This window comes from Olea europaea, chromosome 3, assembly GCF_002742605.1.
Source record: "Olea europaea var. sylvestris chromosome 3, O_europaea_v1, whole genome shotgun sequence".
In the NCBI taxonomy this organism is placed as follows: Eukaryota; Viridiplantae; Streptophyta; class Magnoliopsida; order Lamiales; family Oleaceae; genus Olea; species Olea europaea.
The window spans coordinates 21092692-21119553 of NC_036239.1; the positions used below are offsets into that span (position 1 = coordinate 21092692).

Sequence of the window (26862 nt, forward strand, 5' to 3'; positions counted from 1 at the left end):
TAATTTGTGAGAATAAGATAGTTCTTTTCATACCTTTATAACTCGAGCAAGTAAGCTTGCAAGGATATTTCAAAATCTAGTACCCTAAGATCAACTGGCTTGAGAGTCACTGGCCTAAAGCTCGCTAAAGGGGTCATATAGAAAGCAAAAGGAAAAGAAGTTAGTAAAAAGTCATATGATCGAGCCTTTATAACTCGAGTGAATAAGCCTACAAGAGTTTCTAACTTCTGTTGACGTTTAACTCCGGCTCGGTCCTGGGCCTCTAGTGTGAGGCACTTGATATAGGGACTTGGTTTTTTTTGTGCTTCCCTAGGCTGGACTTGTATGCCTGCAGCTCTACATATCCCACTTATCAAACTTGGGAAAATCAGTGAAGTGTGCCTGTCTCCCCATGTGCCTATAATCCGTATCCGGTTGTAGATGCATGTGGCCAAATCAATCTTGTTTCCCCGATCCAAATGATAGATAAACCCCGCCTTTTGAGTTGTAAATGTCGTCCTATGGGATATGGGCTCGATGTTGTGGCATATGAATAACCATAGGATAGCTATAGATGGGGTGAGATCAATCTGATGCCAATCTGCACTCGGTAGAGGCCAAGCATTCTCATGTCCCAATAATACTTCTGCAACCTCAATCCAATTGAAATTATGTGGGACCGAGACCACATTATTCTAGGTTAGCTGATAATAGTTATAAATCACTTCTGGTGAGAACATAATTCGTTTACCCCGAACCCATGTTTGATGTAGATGATCTGATCCAGGAGTGTCGATTTACGTATTGAAGTTGGCATAGAACTCCTTCACCAGATTTTCATACACTGGATGTGGTCTTTCAATTACTTTCTCCCAACTACAGCTGTGGATTAAGTAAACTAATTCAAAATCAGGGAAATCTTCCAACTTAAATGGCATTTCAGAGATGAGTGCCCACTCGCGGACAACATTGGCGTAACGAGCTGCTGTGTCTGATGATAGAAATCTCCTGACACCTCTTTCGGGCTCTCTAGTCCGGGCTGTGCTAGATGCGGAACCAACCTTCTCTTTTCCTTTTGATGTTCGTTTTGAAGGCATCCTGCAAAGGTGCCAAAATAGCATTCATTAAACTTCTTGTTGAAAAACGATAAATGGAATGAGATTAGTAAGATATGTATTCCCCAAACTTGCTTCAACATGCATGTATAACACATTGGTGTGCAATCTTCAAAACATGATATTCAAGATAGTAGAAATATTGCGCCAATAGGAAAAACTTGCAAAATTTGGCCCAAATATGCACATTTATGAAAATTTGATCCATGATCGAGAGCGCACTTTCAACCTCGGGCATCGTCGAGAAATATCGAATTTTTCCCAGGCAATCTCTAAGCATAGAGAAGTATTCAATGAGATCTAGCACATACTCAATTTTCAAATCAATTGGATTTCGTTTAGTGTTTCAAATTATTGTGTAAAGTAGGGGACGTAGGGTGCTGTGACCTAGACATGTGCATGTGTATTGATGTTGGGTATTGGTGTTTTCTAATTCAAACTGTGTGGTAATGCATCACAAAAAGGTAATCCATTCAATCATCAATCACATGCCACACTAGATGCACAAAAATGTAATAGAAGTTTAACTTAGACATTTTATCGAACATATTGTGTGCACTATGAAATTTTTCCTATTTTGGTTATTGATGCTCTCTAAACTAGCATCCAATGTCACAAATGAATCACAAACACCACAATTTCCCAATCTCCATCAAATACCAATCAAATAATTAAAAAAAAAATTTCTCAATGTCGGAATTGATGGAATAGGTGTAGAGAATTTACCTTGAAAATATTGATGCTTTGTCAATTGGCTCCACATTCACATATTGATTACAAACCTAACACGCAATCCTTGTCAATGACTGAAAATTTAGATAACCCAAATCCCAAATTTCGAAATTGTAAAGTAATGTGTATGGTAAGCCAAACCTAACACGCAATCCTTGTCAATGACTCAAAATTTAGACAACCCAAATCCCAAATTTCGAAATTGTAAAGTAATGTGTATGGTGCTTACCTTGGAAACTTTAGTAGACTTGTGGGATTTGAACCCTTTGCTCATTTCAAATGTGTGATGGAGTGAAAATTGGTGTGTGTTTGTTAAATTGATGTTGTGGTTGAGGGTTTGGGAGAGATGTGAGTACGTGTATGTGTGTGGGTGCGAGAGATGAACGAAGAGAGAGGAAATGGGAATGAGTGAAAGTGAACCAGTCATGGTTTAAATCCTTGACCGATTCACCACTATGCGGCCGTATAGTTTTAACCTATGCGGTCGCATAGTGATAAGGTTGCCCCTCAATTTTTTTTAAGAACAAAACAAAATAAAATACAAACATTGATTTATCAAAACACATTAGACCATATGGGGTACGTATAGGTCATTGACTTAGTTCTCAAAATCACTTTTTAAAATTGAAGTCACCCTTTGATCCCTGAAGTACTTTGAAAAACACACTTTTCTGCCTCGAAATGCGTGATGTCACATCCAATTACCTAAACACTAAATCAGTCATTCCTAATTTGTGCTCGATGAATAGGGACCCGTATGGGTACTGCTTAGACTAGATTAACATGCATGGATGATCGATGACCTAAACCTAAAAAAAATCAAACGTGAAAATTAAAAATTTCGAAGCTAATGCAAAAATTAAAAGTAATGAAAATGAGCGCTAGGTTATAGTCGATAGCTCAGCTTTTCTGCAGCTGCTTTATTCTGACGTCCCGAATTGAACAGTGGACTTTTGGTTGGAGAAGTCAACGCTCTAGTAGTGTTTCAGCCTTTGCCCATTGACAGTGAAGGTACCCCTAGTCTCATGGCTGACTTGTATAGCCCCATATGGTAGGATTTTCATGACAGTGTAAGGACCCGACCATCGTGATCGTAGTTTTCCTGGGAATAGCTCGAGTCTCGAATTATACAATAACACTTGCTGCCCCACTTCGAATTCTCACCTCTGAATATGCATGTCATGCTACTTCTTGGTTCGTTCCTTATAGAGTTTTGAATTTTCATAAACTTCCATTCTAAATTCATCTAACTCATTAAGTTACAGTAGGCGCTTTTCACCTGCGGCATTCAAGTCCATATTTAACTGTTTCATAGTCCAATATGCCCAGTGCTCCAGTTCTAGTGGCAGATGGCATGTTTTTCAAAAAAATAGGCGGTATGAAGACATGCCTATCGGTGTCTTGAATGCTGTCCTGTAAACCCACAATGCATCGTCCAACTTTTTAGACCAGTCCTTTCTAGATGAGTTCACTGTGACCTCGAGTATTCTCTTCAGCTTCCGATTACATACTTTAACTTGTCCGCTGGTCTGTGGATGATATGGGGTAGCAACATAGTGTTTAACGCCATATTTATTCAACAACTGCTCAAACTGGCGATTACAGAAGTGGTTGCCACCGTCACTGATTATAGCTCACGGTGTACCATATCGGGTGAAAATATATTTCTTCAAGAACCCAATTACTGCCTTTGAGTCACTTGTTGGCAGTACAACTGCTTCTACCCATTTTGATACATAGTCCACTGCTACCAAGATGAACTGATTTGAGAATGAAGGGGGAAAAGATCCCATGAAGTCAATTCCCCAAACATTGAATATCTCCACTTCCAAAATGTTATTCAGTGGCATTTCATTCCTCCTCAAGATATTTCCAATGCGTTGACATCTGTCACACTTCTTGACAAACTCAAAGGCATCTCTAAACAGTGTAGGCCAGTAAAACCCTAATTGTAGAATCTTTGCGCTGTTTTCGAAGCTCCAAGGTGCCCTACATATGCAAATGAGTGGTAGTGCTCGAGAATCTCATGTACTTCTTCCTCAGGTATGCATCTCCTTACTATCTTATTAGCCCCTTGCCTATAGAAAATTGGATCCTCCCAGAGATAATACTTCAATTCGGCGAAGAACTTTTTCCTCTAGTGACTTGAGTAGTCCGGCGGTAGGATGGAACTGGCCAAGTAATTGACAATATATGCGTACCAAGGTGCTTCATCTACTCTCAACATCTACTCATCTTGGAAGATCTCATTGATGTCCACTAATTCTTCTGTCTCCCCAGGCACTAATCGAGATTGGTGGTCTGTTACTACATTCTCACTGCCTTTCTTGTCTCGTATCTTAATATCAAATTCTTGCAGCAACAGCACCCAACAAATCAATCTCAGTTTTGCATCCTTCTTTGTGAGCAGATACTTCAATGCAGCATAATCTGTGTAGACGATGACTTTAGACCGATCTGAATTTGTCGAATGCATATACCACGGCCAACAGCTCCTTTTCAGTGGTGGCATAATTGATTTGCGCATCATTTAGAGTTCTGCTTGCATAGTAGATCACATGAAAAATCTTGTTCCTCCGCTGTCCTAGTACTACACCCACGACGTGATCATTGACATCACACATCAATTCAAAAGGCAGTTCCCAGTCTGGTGCCACAATTACTGGTGCTGTCGTGAGCTTCTCCTTTAAAGTGTTGAATGCTGTGAGACATTCCTCATTAAACTCAAAGGTTACGTCTTTCATTAGCAGATTTCATAACGACTTAGTGATCTTCGAGAAATCTTTTATAAATCTCCTGTGAAACCCCGCTTGCCCCAAGAAGCTGCAAACTCCTTTAACTGATGTAGGCGGTGGTAACTTCTCAATAACTTGAATTTTTGCCTTCTCCACTTCAATTCCTTTTGCCTAGATCCGATGCTCAAGTACAATGTCTTCCTGCACCATAAAGTGGCATTTCTCCCAATTTAAAACTAGGTTAGTCTCCTTGCATCTCTGCAAGATCAAATTTAGGTGTTCTAGACATTCATCGAATAAAGATCCAAACACTAAGAAGTCGTCCATGAAAACCTCAATAAACCTTTCAATCATATCGGAGAATAATTCCATCACACACCTTTGAAATGTGGCTGGAGCATTGCAAAGACCAAAAGACATCCTATGATAAGCAAAAGTACCGTAAGGGCAAGTGAAAGTGGTCTTCTCCTAATCATCTGGTGCGACAGGTATATGATTGTAGCCCGAGTATCCATTAAAGAAGTAGTAGTGTGAATGTCCAGCCAACCTCTCCAACATTTGATCAATGAATGGGAGTGGGAAGTGATCCTTTCGTGCAGCTGCACTGAGTTTGCGATAATCGATGCAAACTATCCATCCCGTAACCGTTCTGGTGTGAATTAATTCATTCTTCTCATTTTTCACCACTGTGATTCCCCTTTTTTCGGCACCACTTGAACTGGATTGATCCATGCACTATCTGAAATTGGGTAGATAATTCCTGCATCCAGTAATTTCAATATCTTTGCCCTGACTACTTCCTTCATGTTTGGATTCAATCTTCTCTGACCCTCTATACATTGCTTGCAATTTTCTTCCGTTAGAATTTTATGCATATACAGAGAAAGGTTGATCCCTTTAATGTCAGCTATTGTCCACCCAATCGCCATCTTCTTCTCTCTGAGTACCCTGAGCAATTTTTCTTCCTCTACCTCACTGACTATGTTCGAAATGATTACTGGAAGTGTGTCTGACTCACCCAAATATGCATATCTAAGATGTGGCGATAGTTGCTTGAGTTCTAAAACTGGCGGTTGCTGAATGGAAGGCAGTGGCTTTGTATTTCCCGTCCCAGTTCCTCGAAGTGCCTCTTTTGGGTGTATGGCGGGTTGGTCTCCAAAAACCTCGCACATGTTTTAACTTCAAAAGAATTTGACTGAACTGATTGGGATTGTGCAATGCATGCCTCATAGGCGTCAGATGGGCCGTGAAGTAAGAATGTTTCTTGTACTGCTTTGTCAATGATGTCAACTTGGTAACAGCTATCTGATTCTGCTAGTAGTTTCATAGCCTTGAATACATTGAATGATATCTGCTCCTCTCCCAATCTTAAGATCAACTGCCCCCCTTTGATCATCAATTAACACTCTCCCTGTTGCCAGAAATGGTCTGTCAATTATCAATAGGACATCCTTGTCTTCTTCCATGTCCAAGATAAGAAAATCTGCTTGGAAATATGAACTTTTCAACCTTGATAAGCACATCTTCAATTATCCCTCTGGGATGTGTCCGTGACTTGTCCGCCAGCTGAAGTGTCACAGTAGTCGCTTTAGTTTCTCCCAAACCAAGTTTCCTAAAAATAGACAGAGACATTAAATTAATACTTGCACAAAAGTCACATAATGCTTTATCGAAATAGACTTCACCAATAGTGCAAGGAACAGTAAAACTCCCTGGATCTTTCAGTTTTGGTGGGAGTTTTTTCTGGATTTTGGCACTGTATTCCTTCGTAAGTATTACTGTCTCATGGTCCTTCAGCTTGCGTTTGTTTGATATAATATCTTTGAGAAACTTCACATAGCTAGGCATATGGAACAGTGCATCGGTTAGTGGGATATTGATATGGAGCTTTTTGAAGACTTCTAGGAATTTTTTGTACTGTTGCTCCAATTTTTGCTTCTTCAACCGCTATGGAAAGGGAATCAGAGGCTCGTATGGGTTGACTGTGACTTTGGCCTTATCCTGTAACTTTTCTGAATTTTCCTTTAGAGTTGATTCCTTTACAATAGTCTCTTCTTCAGCAGGGGAAGATGTCTCTCCAATCACACCCAGTCTCTTGCCATGGATTTCAAGCAATTGTACTCCACTTCGAGTTGTAATGGCCTTGGCTTGCTCTTTGGGATTGATTTCTGTGTTATTCGATAAGTTACCTGGCGTTCTGTCAGTCAATGCTATGGTCAACTGCCCCCTCTGAGTTTCCAAATTTTTAATGGCTGCATTTTGATTTTGAAGTGTAGCTTTGACTTTTTCCATGAATTTTCCTATCATATCTTCCAAATGAGGCCTCTTCTTTTGTTGTTGAAATTGCCCTTGTAGCTTATTTTAATTCTGGTTGTTCCAAGAGAAGTTGGGATGCTTCTTCCAACTGGGATTGAAAGTTTCTCCATATTGATTGTGTTGTTGGCATTGTCCCCACTGTGCATAGTCTGCTTGCTCAATTCCTGACATGAGTATTGGCATTCCAATGTTTTATGCTCAGCTCCACATTCCTCACAATTGCTCTTATTAGCTTGTGCTGCTCGTGATATGCTTTCCACCTTGTGATACAGAGAGTCGATTTTCATAAATATTGCTAAATAAGTATCCACCTCGAAGACAACCGGAGTTTTCCTTGGAATCGCCCTCTCAGAAGACCACATGGCTGATGTGGTAGCCTTTCTCTCAAATAATTTCAATGCCCCATCAACTATTCGTGTGGATATTGAGCCATCTGATACTGAATCCATCATGCTCTTGTGGTATGGAAGTAGCCCTGTATAGAAGAATCGAATTTGGGTCTTTTTATCAAACCCATGTTGAGGGCACTTCCGGAGCATGTTTTGCATCTGTTCCAAGCTTCGTCAAATGATTCGATTTCTCCTTGACTGAATACTGATATGTCATGTCTCAGCTTCGGTATCTTGGCTGGGGAGAAAAACTTTGTACAAAATTTGTGTCCCAACTCATTCCATGTAGTGATACTTGCAACCGAAAGTGAATCCAACCATTCAGGTGCTCTGTCTCGTAGTATATGTGGAAATAGCCTTAGTCTAATAGCATCGTCCGAAATCCCTTGGTATCTGAAATGTTAACACATATCCAAAAATTGAGATATGTGTGTATGTGGATTCTCCTCGACTTTGCCATAAAACTGGTGTCCATTTTGAAATAGCTGTATCACATTGGTTTTCCACTGGAAATTTGGCTACCCAAACGGTGGATACACTATGCTGGATTGACTTTGAATCACTTGAGGAGTCAAGAAATCTCCCAGAATCTCATTTCCTTCGTCCATTGCCTCTCCTTCATTAGCTTGAATAATGGGATTATTTAGTTCGTTAGCCATTTGTACTTGTGCCTCTCAGTGATCTCTTTGTAGTCGATGAAAGGTGCACTCAATTTCAGGATCAGTTGGAATCAATTCTCCTCCAGTCAATCGTGGCATGCAAATCTGAGAAACAAAACCAGTATGAGCACTGAGATTCAAATAATTTAAATAACAAAAACACAAATAAAGGATAATAACCTAAAATAAAAATAAAAACAAAATTATATTAGCAAAATAAAATTTGATGTTCGAATTAGTGCATCAAGAACTAAAATTAAACTAAACTCAATTCCTGGCAACGGCGCAAAAAACTTGTTTACGAAATTATTTCTTTTGATTTAAAACCACCGCAAGTGTACGGTTCGTTAACAAGTAATAAAATTGATTAAATGAGTCTGAATATCGTCCCATAGAGATTGATTAGTTCAATTTTACCTATCGTCGCCTTAACCGAAACTAAATTGCTAATGTCAATGTGAACCTAATAAAACCCCTAATTATGCAATTTTTATGATTGAATTAAATTAAATATGCAAAACAATATTTTTAACACTCTAGAATGAAATCAAATGTTGAGAACGCACGTTTGTTGTAATCAATAGAAATTAAACACACTAGGATTACAATTTTTCATGCAATTATCACTTTAAAATCCTGGTTTCACAATGTGACAACACACTTCAATTGTGACGAATCAATATTCTTAAGTCTATCCAATACTCTCTCTTGAGATGTATCGAACCTATTTCTACATACCACCAAGCTATATTTATATGACAAGTGCATATGTAAAAATGCATGCGGTTTATGAACACTTAAAGATTCACGTAGAGTATAGCGATATACTTCTATCCCCTATCGGACCCTACGATAATTTATATTATGTCAAACCTATTCAAATTCTCTCGAATGCAAGAATAAATCACCCAAACTCACACAATTACGGGGCCTTAATTGCGGAAACAATAATTGCATATAAATCATTCAAAACAATAGAAATATGTCCTAATGTCAAATTGCAAAACTAGAAAATTAAAGATCAAATTACATGGTACATCGATCTCCTAACACAAGAAAATCTAGCCTAACATGGTTAAAATAAAAGAATACACCACATTTTGGATAAAAGGCATCAACGGGTTATGAAATCTTGAAGCTTTCATGTAAATCTTAGTTCTTGCGCTCAAAATCCTCTTCAAGAAGTGTTTTTCTGCCTCCAGTACGTTCTCCTTCTTTCTGGACGTCTTTTAGTAATTATATCGCGTGAAAATTAAGTTACCAAAAGAGTTTCAGTCATATAAGAAAACTACAGAATCGGCTCCAGAACTTGTTCAATGCGACCGTATAGTACATTTCTATGCGGTTGCATAGAATAAAAAAATTTGAGCAAAATTATCGGAAGGCCTCTATGCGACCACATAGAGGGTACCAACTATGCAAAATATCTATTTTGGTCCTTGAACTTTCATTTTTCTTCATTTTAGTCCCTTTGTAATTCCTTTTTCTTCCAATCATCTTGTACGCTTTCAAGTTCATACTTAGCATCTTTGCATTCCCGGGTTGCCTTTTAGTTCAACTTTTGAATATTTGCATACTTAGTCCCTGAATTATCTCTTTGCTTCATTTTAGTCCTTTTTCGGCTCTTTTCTCCTGAATTCCACCACTTCCATAGAAATACCTACATTGCATGAATTCAACGAGATTAAGTCACAATTTAAACATTTTGCTCGTAATTAAGTCATGTTTGTGATCTAAATAAGTGTGCAAAAACACACTTATCACTTTCACTATAGTCTTTATTTTTATTATTATTTATTTCTTCTTTAATAACTAAACAATTATTGCATTGAATAATCAGAATGTGTGTGAGGCTATAAACTGAGAATAATCAGGTAGAGGTAGGTAGTGTACTCCTAGTAGGATTGTGCCAGTTGGATGTATTTATCCAATGAAGTCCTGTTTGTGAGGAATGTCCTACTCGTAATGGAACTGTTTGACTAGTGGTGTTAGAGTTGATATAGAGTTCTTGGGCGTTTAGGAGTCCGTTTGTTGCGCACACACGTCTTGAAGATTTGTTAATGAACAATGACTCGAGGACATATTCTCGTGGACCATAGGGGGTGAGTTTTCATATTCGTACAAGCAAAGTCCTCGAGATACAATCCTCGAGGACTGAAAATTATCTCGAGGACTAAAAAAAAATCTCGAGGACATTTGGCAAAAAAGTGAGGTGGAGCATATCCTCGGGTATGCAATATTGGTATTATCACTGGCCCCCGTGCACTCCTCCTAGAGAGCGAGATCTGGGATGGGGTCCACATGAGTTACGAATACCTCTCTTTAGGTAGCCTCGTCAAGAAATATTGGCTGACGATAAAGGTCGGCATTGATATGACCATTGCTGAGAGTGGGCTTGGATGTGTGACACGTGTCTTCATGGACGGCCATAGATGGCGACCTTTGGCCTCCCGTCCTTTTCACCTATAAATACTATTGTTCTCACCTTCATTTTTCACTATTACCCACTATAAATCTAAACTCTGGGAGATCGTGCTTGAGCAAAATACTTTGGAACTTCTCAAGTCGTCGGGTAACTCCACGTAAGGCTCGAGACTCTAAGTTACTCCATAAGCTAGGTCTTAAGTTCATTGAGTAATGTCGAGTAGTGAGGATTGTGATATATCCAATAGTATCGAGGATGTAGGCACGTCAATAATACCAATGGCTATTCCCCTAGAGGTAATACTCGAGGCTCAGGTTAATATGATCTTCGAGTATCCCGATGAACCTTGTAGGCTAAAAGAGCACTTAGTTATTGTCGTGGCTAGGGAATATGGCATTATGTCTATTTGTGATGTTAGATCCCCTGGCCCCGAGGATAGGATTTTTCAAGCTCGACAAGGGGAGTTTGTCATTTTTAGGGAGACCCTTAAGGCTGGCTTTAGGTGGCCCCTTCACCACTTTTTTATTGCTCTATTGGTCGAGCACTCCATGCGCCCGGGATAGTTAGTGCCCAATGTCTGGAGAATGCTCATGTATTTTTTTTTATAGCTTGTAGGTACTTAGGTATCGAGCCCAATGTTGACCTTTGTAAATTGGTGTTTGAGCTTAAGAAGTATCCTCGGTATACTTGTTTTGGTTATCTCTCGACGGTAGGAAGTTTTAAGGTCCCAAGGATGGCGAGTTCTCTAAAAGGGTGGAGGGAGGAGTGGTTTTATGTAATAGCGCAAGAACCCGACCTTCTTTTCTAGCTTGATTGGGAGATCCCCGATGCCGAGAAGTTTTATGAGGGCTAGGTGTATCCAGATGTGTTGGAAGAGCATAGGAGGATGCTGGTGGGGTTCAACCCCCTTTTCTCGACTATGAAGGAGATTGGGGAAGAGGTTATAACCCTGGAAGATGTTAGAGGTGTCGAGGGTAGGGATGTTCCCTTATTTTTGCAAAATAGCTTGATCTTGTGCTCGTTCTAAAGTGTTGTAATCTTGCATGTATGTCGTTTGATCCTCGAGCCCTCCGCAACTTTGTCAACATAAGGGCTGATGCCCATCCACAGGGGCAAATTTCGGTGAAGAAGAAGAGCAAGAAAAGGCCTCGAGGAACCCCACTTGAGCAAAGTGTGAGAGGGCCTGGCAAAACATCTTGAGCATAGCCTCAACCCTCGAGCCCGGTGCAGTTGAGCCAAAGGTCTCCTACTCCTCTAGTCGTTACTCCTTGACCTCCTTCCAAGGTAGTCGATCTCGAGGAAGACACTGTTTCTTTGGTGAATTCCCTTACCGAGGACTTCAAACGTCGCCACCTCATTCCCGATCTTGTTTCCAAATACAAGGACGAGATTAAACTCGAGGATGGGATGAAGGTCCTCAAGCTCCTCACTATGAAGGTAATCCTCAAACATTTGACTTAAGCTTTCAGCTTCTTCCTCGAGATTAATACTCTTTTATTTCTCTTTCAGACGTTGAGTATAGCTCAAGGAATCTCTCTTCAAGGAATCGAGGAGGCCAAGAGAGCAGCTAGGATGGAGACCTTAATGGCTTCTAAGGACGGGAGGATCCTTGAGTTTGAGGCTTTGTTGAAAGAGCGTGATGACATAAAGAGAGAGGCTATGAAGGCCCGGGATGACCTTGGTGCTGCAAAGGACAAGGCCGAGGATGCGAGGCTCGAACTTCTGCAAAAGATAAAAGAGTTCGAGGGCAAGCTTGTAGAGATTAAGGAGAAGGTCTGGGAAGAGTTCAAAACCTCAGACGACTGTGACAAGATTAAGGGTGAGTACGCATCGGGGGCGTACTTCCACGCTCTCATGGAGGCTCGGGCCTTCCTCTATGCGAAATTACCCGACGTCACCCTAGATGACCTGAAGATGGTGCCTTCTATCGCCGATACTTTAGAGATCCCGGGTTCGGAGGACAGAGGAGTAGGTGGGAACGACGACGAGGAAGGCCTTGATGACGACGTGCAGATTGACACCCACAACCTTGACCCTCCCCTTGGCTATATAGGATAGTGTCCCCACCCCGATTTCTTATTTGTAATTTTTTGGAGAAGTTTTTTGCTTGACGATTATAAAATGTTTTTGCTAGTGAATGAACATTTCCTTTATGTATAATCTGTCAATTTCATCATGCCGATCTCGAGTACTTTGACATACTCGAGGCCATACACATCTCGAGCACACTAACTTTATAAAAGATGTAATTATGCATGTGATGTCCTCGGGTTAGTATTCTTGAGCATATGGTCTTGAGGCACTGCCTTTCCCATAATCTCGAGCATTAAAAATCTTTAGCTCCTAGAGACATCCTCGAGCATAAAAAATCTTTAACTCTACATCCTCGAGAATAAAAAATCTTTAACTCCTAGAGACATCCTCGAGCATGTTAAATTTTTAAGGACATAATCTCGCAAGTGATGTCCTCGATATAACATCATCGAGCAATATTTCTAGTCTAAGAGTAGCCTAGTATAATGATTGAGGACTCTTGTTCGTATCCGTTTCGAGGACTTTTCAGGTTCAGGGAACTATACTGGTGTTCTCTTTGTTGAGGTCTTGGGGGACGTATACCAAACGCTGCGAAGAATGGGACACCTGTAGTCACTATTAACCTGAGGAATGGTACCACTCATCGAGGACATTCGTTATTGTACGTTTTAGGCACAATACTCGTGTGTTTCGTTTTGAAGATTTGGGGGAGCCATATGGCTGACCACATCCCAGAAGTATACAGGGTTGCGCTGCGTGCGATATCTTGACGACATGGAGTCAAACCGTATCTCGAGGACACGGATTCAGGTGATATCTCGAGGACACTAAGTTGGACCACATCTCGAGGACTTTTAGTGAAAAACCTCTCGAGGACACGGATTCATATCATATCTCGAGGACATCGAGGATGTTAACTCTCGAGCCCAGTCAACCGAAGTCGTTGGTAGATCTAGGTGTTGATGTGTTGGGACATATCGCGTTGCTCAAGATTTTCGCATGGTGGTATTTTATGGATCAAGGCTTCTTATGGACAGGGGAAGGCTTTAAGTGTTTGCGTGGGGCAAGGTTTTGTGTACTTGCGTGGGGCAAGATTTTTAGTGCTTACGCGGGGCAAGGCTTTGTGTTGTTTGCGCGGGGAAAGACTTTTAGTGATTGCACGGGGCAAGGTTTTGTGTGCTTGCACGGGGCAAGACTTTTGGTGCTCGCGCGGGGCAAGGTTTTGAGGTGCTTGCATGAGGCAAGGCTTTGTGGTGCTTGCACAGGGCAAGACTTTGTGGTGCTTGCATGGGGTAAGACTTTTTTGTTATAGTGTGATATGTCATCGAATTTAACTTTAGTTGTAATATACTCTATAAATGGACTAGGCACGCAGGCCTGACAAAAAAAATTAGTTTTGGCACGTAGGCCTGACAAATGATAAAAAATTGACTTGGCACGCAGGCCTTATTAATGATAAAAATTTGACTTGGCACGCAGGCTTTATTTTTGAAACATGGTGGAGTGAGTTACTTGTAATATACCTTTAAGTTTTCGACGTTCCATGGTTTTGGGAGTGGTCTTCCCGAAGTATCCTTTAAATTGTATGCACCTCCTGGAAGTTGTCGTATGACTTCAAATGGCCATTCCCATACTGGACCGAGTTTTCCTGGAGTATGACCAGCGACTTCGGCCCTTCTTAACACCAAATCTCCAGCTTTGAATCTTCGTGGCCTTACCTTTCTATTGAAATACTTTGCTGTTCTGTCTTGGTAAGAGGTCATTCTTAAGGCTGTCTGATCGCGAACTTCTTCCAAGAGATCGAGATGCTCAGTGGTGTGTCCTGCTTCTTCAAGATCAAGTCTTCTTTTACTGGGTAACCTTATTTCAATGGGAATGGTAGCTTCGATTCCGAAAGCTAATATGAAAGGCGTCTCCCTAGTGGCAGTCCTGTGGGATGTTCTGTAAGTCCAAAGTATGGAGGGCAACTCGTTGGACGAGGCACTTCTTGCATCTCCAATCCTTGTTCGGAGGTCTTGCAATATAATCCGATTAGTAACCTTAGCTAGACCATTACTTTGGGGATGAGAAACTGATGTCAGACGGTGGTCAACCCCTAGGTTGGAGCAGAAATCCTTGAATTGTGCATTATCGAACTACCGACCATTATCAGTTATGAGGACCTTCGGTATCCCGAACCTACATATGATAGATCTCCAAACAAAAGTTCTTATCTTCGGTTCTGAGATCGTTGCCAAGGGCTCGGCCTTCACCCACTTGGTGAAGTACTCAACTGCTACAAATACGAACTTCAAGTGTTCCCTAGTTATTGGAAACGGACCGAGGATGTCGATTCCCCATTGCTCGAATGGGGCCAAGCAACTGATGCTGTGAGGTCTTCTGTGGGAGAGCGGATAACATTGCCAAACTTCTGGCACTTGTCACACTTCTTCACATATTCTACAACATCCTTCTTCATGGTAGGCCAGTAATACTCGTACCTTATGAGTTTAAAGGCTAATGCCCGAGCTCCTTGATGGTCCCCACATACTCCTTCATGAACTTCCTCCAGGGCTTGGGAGGATTCCGAAGGCTTAAGGCACCTAAGGTACGGAAGTGTGAGGCTTCTGCAAAATAAGACCCCATTAATAATACAATACCTTGGAGGTTTTGACCGGACGTTCTTTGCTGCCTGACGATCTTCTGGAAGATTGCCATTTGTTTTGAAATCCACAATTGGGTCCATCCATGATGGCTCATGATCAATGTCCATGACCCTAATAGTTGGATTGATGCTAGGCTCAATCACAAATCTGACATGTACTGTCCTGTCAAGTCCATCTATACCCATAAACACCAGATAAGGCATCTGCCTTGTAATTGTCAGCCCCGACAATCTTCACAATTTCACACCTCTTCAATTCTCGTTGGAGATCATGAACTTTTAAGCAGTATAATCTCATTTTTTTGTCTTTCTTCTCGAATGTACCGTCAATCTGGCCAACCACCAACTGTGAATCACTAAAAATTTTGATGCTTTCAAGTTCGAGACTAATGGCAAGTTCCATGGCTATCATGGCAGCCTCATACTCTACTTCGTTATTGGTTTCCTCGAATTCGAACCTGAATGCACACTGAATGTCCATGAGCATGTCCGAGCTCGCGATGATGAGCCCGGAACCCGAGCCCGAGGAGTTTGATGCTCCATCCACGAAAATTTGCCAAACATCTGTTGTATTGCTCGAGCTATCATCCGGTCCCCGAGGCCTTGGGGTGAGTTCTGCAATGAAATTCGCTAAGGCTTGGGCTTTGATGGATGGACGAGGTTTGAACTCTATGTCAAACTCTCTAAGTTCAATTGCCCACTTTAGTAACTTGCCCGAGACGTCTGGCTTTTGAAGGATGTGTTTCAGAGGTAGGTTAGTGAATACCACAATGGGATGAGACTAAAAATATTATCGAAGCTTTCATGCTGCCACTATTAGGGCAAAGGCAAGTTGTTCGGCCAAAGTGTACTTGGTCTCTGCATCAAGTAGGACTTTACTCATATTGTAAATGGGTTGCTGGGCTCTGTTGACCTCTTTTACCAAGACGCTGCTCACTGCGTTTTGAGACACGGTTAAGTACAATAACAGAGTATCCCCGGGCTCCGGTTTAGTGAGGATAGGAGGAGACGCCAATGTTTGTTTGAGTTCTTGAAAAGCCCTTTCACACTCTTCATTCCATTCAAAGGATAGGCTGCGTCTAAGAACTTTGAAGAAAGGAAAGCACCTGTCCGCTGCTCGGGACATGAACCTATTTGGGGCTGCTACCCTACCTGTCAATTTTTCCACCTCTTTCTTAGTCCTGGGCGATTCCATTGCTACCAAGGCCTGGATCTTATTGGGGTTTGCTTCTATCCCCCGGTGAGTGATCATAAAGCCTAAAAATTTTCCCGAAGCTACACCGAATACACACTTCTCTGGATTGAGCTTCATCCGATATTTTTGTAGGGTGGCGAACACTTCCTCCAGGTCGGATATGTGCTGCTCTACCTTCTTACTTTTCACTACCATGTCATCAACATAGGCCTCGATATTCTTCCTGATCAAATCAACGAAGACTGTGTTGATGAGCCTCTGATATGTTGCCCCGGTATTTTTCAACTCAAATGACATTACCCTATAGCAGTATATGGCTGAATCAGCCATGAATGAAGTCTTTTCTTGGCCTTCCTTGGCCATGAGGATTTGATGATACCCCGAGAATGCATCTAAGAAGCTGTACAACTTATGTCCGGATGTGTTGTCCGCAAGATTGTCTATCCCGGGGAGTGGTAACTATCTATCCCATCGGTAAAGTCGATGCAGACTCTCCACTTACCATTGGCCTTCTTCACAAGAACAACATTAGCGAGGCAATCGGGGTATTGGATTTCCCTTGTGAACCTTGCTCTCACCAATTTGCCGACCTCTTCCTGAATAACCACATGTCTTTCAGGCACAAGCTGCATTTTCTTTTACTTGACAGGTTTGGTCCCTGAGCTTATATTGAGTCTATAGACTGTCACTTCAGGGTCTATCCCTGGCATATCATTGAACTTCCATGCAAAAACATCGATGTTGAGGAGCAGACTATTGATGACCTCTTCCTGGAGGTTGGCCATGAGATCTCGACCAATAGTTATCGTTTTTCCATGCTCGAGCTCGACCACTTCCAATTCCTCAATCGGGGAAAGTCTATCCCTTGGCTCAAGCTCGAGGTCGGAAAGTTGCAGGACGTTTGTACTCATTCTTCGAATGCTAGTAACATAGCACTGTCCGGTAGCTGTTTGGTCTCCTCGAACTACTCCGATGCCATGGCCTGTTGGGAACTTCATGGCCAGGTGAAAAGTTGATACAATGGCTTGAATCTTGTTTAGTAGGGGTCTTCCCAGAATGATGTTATAAGCCATAGAAGTGTTAACCACTTGGAAGGGTGTGATCTCCGTCACTTGTACATTGTCGAAACCCAAAGTACGCGGGAGCTCCACGATTCCTTCCAGGATAATGATTCCACCACCAAATCCCTGTAGAGAATTTTGACTTCTTTGAGCTGTTTGGGAGAGATCCCTACTTTAGTGAAAGCCTCTTGTGAGAGTATATTTGTTGCACTCCCATTATCAATCAGAATCCTCTTTACTTCGAAATTAGCTACAATTGCAGAGACGACCAGGGCATCGTCATGAGGATATGATACTCCTTCCAAATCCCTTGCCCCAAAGGTGATGTCTTTTGAGTTTATCACTGGATTCTCTTGAGGTATGAGCATGTTGGCGGGCATATTGTTTTCGTCCACTATTTGTGTCTCTTCCGGATGCTACGCCTCTAATGATAATATTAATTGTCCCGACATCAACAGTGGTTTGAGTACTGTTTCCTGCTCCAGGCTCTTTCCGATTGTCACAATCATTCCTCGGGCGTTTATCATGACCAATGTAATTCCTTAAGAGTCCTCTTTTAATGAGGGCTTCAATTTCTCGCTACAAGGCTTGACAATCCTCCGTGGTATGCCCATGATCTTGGTGAAATTCACAATACTTGCTCCTATCTCTTGTGTCAGGGGGTGACTTCATTATTGAAGGCTACTTCAACTCTTTCATATCCTTGATCTCCATTAAGATATTTACCTTGGAGGTGTTCAACCGGGTAAGAGGCCCTAGTGGGCCTTCATTCTTGCGCTTCTTCTGAGGATTCTCTAGCCGAGAAATGGGATCACGTTGCTTCTTGTTCTCGACCTTTTCGTGGGAAGGACCAGATCTCCTTAGATTCAACGTTTCCTCCATATTAATGTGTTTTTCAGCTCGAGTAAGGAGCTTGGTCACTGTCTGTGGCGGGGTCTTTGATAAGGACATCTTGAAGGCTTCATATCTTATGGCATAAGTGAGGGCGGAGACAATCGCTATGATGTGCAAGTCGGGTATTTGAAGTCTTTCCTTGTTGAACCTCATCATAAATCCTCGCAGGGTCCTTGGCGAAGTTGCATGAAAGAGGCCGCAGTTTTTCTGATTCGCTTGCTACTTGCAAAAAAGCCTGAGAACTTATCAGCCAAATCTGAGAATGAGGCTATGAAGTTGGGCTCCAATGTTGAGAACCAATCCCTAGCAACGTTTGTCAGCGTTTGCGGGAAGCCCTTGCACATAACTTGATCCGACACAACTTGCAAATTCATGACATCAGTATATACATTGAGATGATTGATTGGATCGATCGTCCCATCATACTCTTTAATGCAAGGATATTTGAATCTGTCAGGCAGGGGATATGACAATATCTCTGGGGTGAATGGAGTGTTAGGGATAAAATCCGTTGGCCTCTAAGCATTCCGTTGCAAGCCAGCTGTAATTCCTTCTTAACGATCCGAGCAATCTCTCCGGAATCCATAGCAACCGATCTCGAGCCCGAGACCATGTTACGAATACCCGAGGTACCTACTCCACCAGTTGCGAGGTTTGGTGCTCGGGTTCGAGCATCAGCCATAAAACCACCATGCCCTGCTTGCACCGGTGACAAATGCGAATTTCTTTGACTTAACAACTGCATTAGCGTGGCCACCTGCTGACGGAGCTCTTCGAAGGCTTCAATTGTGACGACCGCGGTCTGGGGTATGGGCACTCCTGACGACTCTTCTTGATGAGCCGGTTGATCTTCTGCAGGATGAGGGGATGAGAGTGGATGAGCTTGCGGGGCAAATACCTGATCGTGTGTTAACCATGACTTTTGGTAGCGTTTCCCACAGATGGCGCCAATGATGCTATAAAAAATTGTACCCGTTGATTTTTCGAGCTTGAGGAGTTTGAATTTGCACGATCGTAGTCTTCTAGTACCAAAAACAAATGCAACGAGGTATGTTCTCGTCGTCCCTCCGATACTTAAGTCAGAAAGAGAATTATGTGCGTGAGGCTATAAATTGAGAATAATCAAAACGTACCTGAAGTCTTGTTTGGGATTGTGCCAGTTGGATGTATTTATCCAATGAAGTCTTGTTTGTGAGGAATGTCCTACTCGTAATGGAACTGTTTCACTAGTGGTATTAGAGTTGATATAGAGTTCTTGGACGTTTAGGTGTCCGTTCGTTGGGCGCACACGTCTCAAAGATCTGTTAATGAATGATGACCCAAGGACATATTTTCAAGGACCATAGGGGGTGAGTTTTCGTATTCGTACGAGCAAAGTCCCCGAGATACAATCCTTGATGATTAAAAATTATCTCAAGGACTAAAAAAAAATTTTCAGGAACATTTGGCAGAAAAGTGAGGTGGAGCATGTAGGGAGTCCTTGAAGAAAAAGGTCCTTGGGTATGCAATATTGGTATTATCAGGTACCAAATGGGGCTTCAATTATAATTTTTCATATAAAATTTTATAATTTAATTAAAAGTAGATATTTTTCACCCAAAAAATGAAAAAATAAAAAAAAAGTTACAAGAATTCAATTTAATTTTTTTTATAGAAAATAGAAAGAAAGATAAATGGAATACAATCAATAGAAAAATAAATAAATTTTAATCATACATGTCCATCGAAAATTAAATAAAAGAAAAATTTTAAAAAAATTTTTTTGTGAAAATCTGCCAAAATCTCGTGATTAATGAGTGACAAATTTTAAAATATTATATGAATACATTTTGTTTAAAAGTGAGTACTCCAAAATTTTTTATAAAAATATCTAAAAGTCGTTAAAATTTAAATGTTCTATTAAAAATCTTAATTCAATACACACCCCTTAAAATAACGTATAATCGAGTGGATACTAACGTGCACACCAAAAATTGGACTCCCTGCAACCTGGTTTGAAGGTTCAACCTGGAACCGCCCGCCCATAGTTTTCACTTTTCAGGGGGTGCAAAGTCCGCTTTCTCTTCCCCTTTCTTCGCCTCATTTCCACCTATAAAATCAATCCGATTTTGTGCTGTGTTGTATTCTCTCTCTCAAATCTTTTCATCAACAAACCACATCATTACAATCTCCGTTTCCGCGTTTCAGCCGAACCGGATGGCGGAATCTACCATCACCAACTCAAAATTTGAATCAATCAGAGAATGGGTCGTTCAACACAAGCTCCGTACCGTTGGTAAGTTTTTAGATATCAAATGAACAATTATATTTCGACCTTGTCAATTACGAAGTTCATTTTCCTTGAAAAATATGCATTAATTTGGTTTTGTGAATGAAGTTTTAGGATCGAATTTTGTAGTTGTGCGCCGATGTTTATTATATTGTTTCGGGTTCCAGCTGATGCTTTGAATTTGTATTATTAAAAGGGAGTCTATGGGCGAGCGGTGTAATTGGATCCTTGGCTTACAATTGGTCTCAGCCTGGCAAGACAAGTGTCAAGATAATTCACGCTAGGTAACTATTATTCATAATTCTTCGTATCAGGGATCTAGATTTTGGAGGCCTTCAATTTATGAAATTTAAATGCAGGCTATATAGAACTGCTTTTGAACTTGTTTCGATGATTATCTAAAACTGTTTCGTCGGGCTAAAAGAGCTTTTAGAAAGCTGAGGAAGCATCCTAAGGAATCTCCTTTACAAGATGCTGAAGCCCATAAACACTTACCTATCATGTTGTAAAAGAATGCGGATTTAGATGGTCTGGCCGTTCGTGTTTATCGGTTTTCAATTCAAAGAAGCTCCTCTTCACAGGGACAATTAGATCCTATTAGAACAATTCACGAGACGGAGAAGTAGATCAAGATCAACATGGCTTGATATGGTTGAAAAGATTTGATTTTCTTTGGATCTTTTAGGCAGATGGGGTGTCTAATGAGAGATGAATATAGGAATTTTATATAGTAGATCTCGAGTTTCATTAGACACAAGTTGTAGTTTTTGTTCTTAGACATAAATATTATCACTTTGGCATTCTATATGGCATGGTAGGGTTAGTAATGCCTCCAATGATTCCTAGGTTTTCTAATATTTTAAAAATACTATACAGGAAAAATATGATTTAAACATGGATGATAATGTACAAAGGGACCTTTCCCTTCAGGAGAATAGGGCTGGGGTGGTTTTGTGTTTATAATCTGTTATTCATTTCGCTTCCTGTTTTCATTTCTCATCGTTACACAGATCATAACATGAACATTAAATGTTGGATCAGCATCCTGACTCTTTTTCTCCCTTGCTTATATGAATACAATATCCACCATCCATGGTTCTTTTTGGGAAATTTCGTTGCGTATACTAAAGAACGAAAAAAATTCAGGTTGCACGCACAAGCTCTAACGCTGGCTGCACTGGGTGGAGCTGCAGTTGTTGAGTACTTTGACCGCAAAGCTGGAAAAAATGCCGATCCACATGCCAAGTTCCTCTCGTTGAATACCTACTCACAAAAGGATTAGACAGACTACATTATGGAGGCTAGAAATGTCTCTTGCAAAAGTCCCATGTTTATACCTCTCCTAGGTCGAAAAATACAATTTTGTATTTGTAACACGTGACAATTTTTTATGTTAGGATTATTTCATTTCCATTTGAAATAATTCTTACAGGTGGCATGTCCTGTACCACGGTTTCATTTTATTATTAAATGGTCGTAAGTGAATGGTTTTTTTTTTTTTTGAAAAATTTCCGAGTTGACAGTTGAATCTTTCATACTTCTCCGAGTAATTTGTTTTTGCCTTTTTTAAGGGTAACTCCACCAAGGGTCTCAACCTTTTGTAATTGTGGCGTTGGGGTCCCCAATCTATCATTTGCGGCATCCATGTCTCCAATCTTAAAAACCTTTGTGAGCTTCATTCGGAGCTAACCGGAAAGTGCCTAATTGGAATAGCTTTATTCCTTGATGTAAATGTTAAAAGTGTGTGACTTTTCAAATGAGCACTAGTTTTTTTTTTTTTTTTTTGATCGGTAAATATAAATATATAGATAAAAAATGTACCATGTACAAGTACACCGGACATACCCAGACAAGACAATGTTCATAATTAAATAAAAGTACACCGGACATACCCGGGCGAATCAATGTCCATAAATGTACATAAAAGATCAATGATCAAAATACTAATAAACCCCATTAGCAAGAGAATCAAAACATTCGGATACAAAACGAATATAACTTTGTATACGTGTGTTTTGATTTTCCTAACAATAGATTCAACTTGCACTTTCGTACCATAAAAAACACAACAATTCCTAACCATCCAAATGTAGTAGACTGTAGTAGCAAAAGCAATCCGTTTAACGCGGCTCGGCCAACTCTTCCTCCGCACTTCTTTTTTCAACCATTTAAAAGAGCTTAGCAAAGTAGACATGAAATGCCTGATACCCAACCAAAATCTGATCTGTTTCCATATTTCGGAAGTGACCCGGCATCCAAAAAACAAGGGCTGGACAGATTCGTCCAGCACCTCACACAGTGGGCAGATACGGTCCATCTCCAAGTGCAATAGTTTGTCCCTCGTCTGGAGCTTACAATGGACAGTTAACCATAAAATAAACGCATGTTTGGGAGTGATGGAACCATCCCAAACCGTTCTGGACTAGAGAAGAAACCCCCCCCCCCCTTCGGCCTGAAGTACTCATAAGTTGCTGAAGTAGAAAAAATTCCAGAATCTATCCAGCTAAACAATCTGTCCATTTATCAAGTCCCTGTGATTTGTTTTAATCAAGTGAAATATTTTAAAGAGACATGGATGCCTTTCGGGGTTCATTTGACATCCGGCAAGACTAAGCACCATTTTAAATGGTACATTCTATTCTTCATATATATGGCACGGTGACAAAATAGTATTTTATAATGATAAATTATGGATAAAGCTCGTCACATCAATTGAAAAACCTTTGGCCTCAAAACATCGACACCGAGTTCTCAATAAAAAAATACTTATTGAATCATTATAGCTACTTAAGTCATTGCAATGTCTCTAGATATTATGTTAGTTAGCTGCTCTAAGCCACAAAACAGAATGGTGACTTTTCAAATGGCACCTTACTATTTTATTTTTATTTTTCCAAACAAACAACGTTCTCTTTATTTTTTACTCAATTATAATCTCGTGTACAACTTGCAAAGCATAAGTTACACTATCACAGACAAATACATCAATGTTACTTTTCAATCAACACCAATTAATAACGCCAACTTTTCAACCAATATCAACAAAATAAAGGAAAACAACATATCAATACCAAGCTTTCATCCAACACCTACAAATTAAAGCCAGTCAAATCAATAATTAAAAACTATATATGTGTATCAAAACAGAGCATAGGAATTATAAATTAGCCAAAAATCTGCTTCAAAGTTGTGGATCAAAATTGACATATAGCACTGTCGTCATTATGTCCAAAAATGTATAGACATGAGCACAAAATTCTCAACTTTGATATCAAATGATATAGGATAGGGTAATTGGCACAAAAAGTCCCTACCTTTCAAGTCTATTGTGGAAAACGTCCCTACCTTTCATTTTTTGGTATTTTTGCCCTCATTTCAACCTTTCTTTGCGCTGGACGTCCTTCGGTCCATATTCCGTCAGTTTTTCCGTTAATTAAAGGTAATTGGCACAAAACGTCCCTACCTTTCAAGTCTATTGTGGAAAACGTCCCTACCTTTCATTTTTGACATTTTTGCCCTCATTTCAACCTTTCTTTGCGCTGGACGTCCTTCCGTTTATATTCCGTCAGTTTTTCCGTTAATTAAATACAAAAATACCTTTTTCTTTCCATAAACAAGGGTAAAATTGTCCTCACCCACTTCACCCCTTTTTCCCGCCATCAACTTAGTTCATAAGTAACAGTAGCAGCAACATGAATCTGAAAATACTTTAAATGATTAAGTTAAATAAAGAAAAAATATCGTGAACACATTATATTTCACAATTCCACAGCTACTGTTGCTGTCATCTTGTGTCACTGGAAAAATTTAGAAAGACATATTAAATGGGTAGTCAATTTATAATGAGTCAATTTAAAATGAGCCATTCATCTTCTCCATTGAGCCAAAAAGAGCCATTCACCATTTTGGCTCATTATAAATTGACTACCCATTTAATATGTCTTTCTAAATCTTTCCAGTTACACAAGATGACAACAAAATTAGTTGTGGAATTGTGAAATATAATGTGTTCACGATATTTTTTCTTTATTTAACTTAATCATTTAAAGTATTTTCAGATTCATGTTGCTGCTACTGTTACTTATGGACTAAGTTGATGGCGGGAAAAAGGGGTGAAGTGGGTGAGGACAATTTTACCCTTGTTTATGGAAAGAAAAAGGTATTTTTGTATTTAATTAACGGAAAAACTGACGGAATATGGACGGAAGGACGTCCAACGCAAAGAAAGGTTGAAAGGTTGAAATGAGGGCAAAAATGCCAAAAAATGAAAGGTATGGACGTTTTCCACAATAGACTTGAAAGGTGGGGACGTTTTGTGCCAATTATCCTTTAATTAACGGAAAAACTGACGGAATATGGACGGAAGGACGTCCAGCGCAAAGAAAGGTTGAAATGAGGGCAAAAATGCCAAAAAATGAAAGATATGGACGTTTTCCACAATAGACTTAAAAGGTAAGGACGTTTTGTGCCAATTACCCATATAGGATATTACCACCACTTTGTCCAAAGACAATAGCTTATGACGGAAGTGCAACCTACCATATATCACCCAAAATCAAGTTCGGGATTATAGTGAATGCAACAGGGTAGTTGTCATGACATATTACTTTGTCCAAAGACAATAGTTCATTTCTTATTGTTACACACAGATCATAACATAAACTTTGAAATCTTTGATCAGCTTACTAACTCTTCCCCCCTGCTTATATGAATACAATATATGCTGTCCATGTTTCTTCTTTTCAGGTCGGAAATTTCGTTGCCTACATTAAACTCAGGAAAAAATTTCAGGTTGCACGCACAAGCTCTAACGCTGGCTGCTCTGGCTGGAGCTGCAGTTGCTGAGTACTATGACCAGAAAGCTGGAAAAATGCCGATCCACATGCTAAGTTCCTCACTTTGAATACTTATTCGCAGAAGGATCAGACAGACTACATTATGGAGGCAACAAATGTCTCGTGCAAGAGTCCCATGTTTATACCTCTCCTAGGTGAAAAATACAATTTTGTATTTGTAACATGTGACATTTTTTATGTTAGGATATTTTATTTCCATTTGTCATAATTCCTTATTTTTTTTTTTTTTATTAAGGTGTCCGCCTTCGACGACTATTCCTTGGGTCTGTGATCCGATCCCTCTTTACACAGACCAATTAAACCACGGGATGTGCCTCCTACTGACCAGGATCCGAACGCCTCTCCAACTGAACTGTCAAAGTGTCTAGTGGGCCAACCTACGTTGCGCCTTATCATTCCAAGATATTTTATTTCCATTTGTCATAATTCTTACAGGTGGCATGTCCTGTGCCATGGTTTCATTATTATTAAATGGTTCAAAGTGAATGTTTTATTTTGAAAAAAAAAATCTTATTGACAGTTAAATTTTCATAGTTTCTAAATATTTTTTAGTTTTAATTTTTAATGGTAAACTCCATCGAGAGTCCCCAACCTTTTGTAAATGTTCATGTGGCATATATGTCTCCAATCTTAAAACCTGCGTGAGCTTCATTCCGAGCTAATAGAAAGGACCTATTTGGACTATAAACTGGCATGGTAGGTATATTAGGAAAAAAAATATTATTTCAACCAAATTAATTACATTTTCTTAATTTGTGTGAAAATGGAAGCAAGTATATCTTTATCGGACAAAGGGAATGTAATATTTTCCAGAAATTTTGATGCTTTTTGTGGGGTCAATTTGACATCTTGTAACAAAACGATACTCAGCCCCTGTTTGACAAATATGATTTATATTTTAGTGATGGATGGTATAATCGATATTTTAAAAATTGACCCAACCATCGACCCCAAAATCAAAATTTTGACCGTTATTTCAATATTTCAACCATTATATTTGACCTTTTCTCACACGGGTAGGATCCACTTTTTTCTCTAATGGTCAAAAAAAAATTCTCAAATCACTACCTAACAAATCCTTAAAATTTTAATAATGGTCAAAAAATCAATTGTCAAATCACTACCGTACAAACCCTTAAAATTTTAAAAATATACATTTACAAAAATTAAAAAAATTTACATTTAAAATTTTTAAAATATACACATTTACATAGGTTGAATTACGGGTTTTTCAAAGATTGACCAATTTAACGGGTTTTGGGACAAGTTTTTAATTAGAAGTTTTATAAGCCTAACCAGACTGATTTTAGTCCCGATTTTTCCTATTGAACAAGTTAGGTTGATTCGATTTTTAAACATCGGGGATGACTAATTAAAAAGTTCAGTGATTAATAGAGTAATTTTTAAAATTCAATGACCCAGTGAAAATTTATCACAGTTTGACGATGATTCATTTTATTAACCCACTAATATATATTACTGTCACTTTGTTTGAAATCAATAACTCATTTCAAAGGTGCAATTCATCATATATCACCTAAAATCAAGCTCACAATTAT

The 26862-nt window shown here is 39.9% G+C and overlaps 1 protein-coding gene across 2 annotated transcripts; it reads left to right on the plus strand.

The window, feature by feature from the left end:
• Window positions 1-20143: 20143 nt before the first annotated feature.
• LOC111389801 lies at window positions 20144-25454 on the plus strand. Of its 2 annotated transcripts, none has more exons than XM_023014788.1 (3): window positions 20144-20453; window positions 20644-20731; window positions 25239-25454. In XM_023014788.1, exons 1-3 carry the CDS (start codon window positions 20375-20377, stop codon window positions 25348-25350), a joined length of 279 nt encoding a protein of 92 aa, XP_022870556.1. In that variant the 5' UTR covers window positions 20144-20374; the 3' UTR covers window positions 25351-25454. The 2 variants fall into 2 exon arrangements, with proteins under 2 accessions (XP_022870556.1, XP_022870550.1); XM_023014782.1 differs by lacking the exon at window positions 25239-25454 and adding an exon at window positions 21594-21947 and having other exon boundaries at window positions 20158-20453.
• The last annotated feature ends 1408 nt before the right edge of the window (window positions 25455-26862 follow it).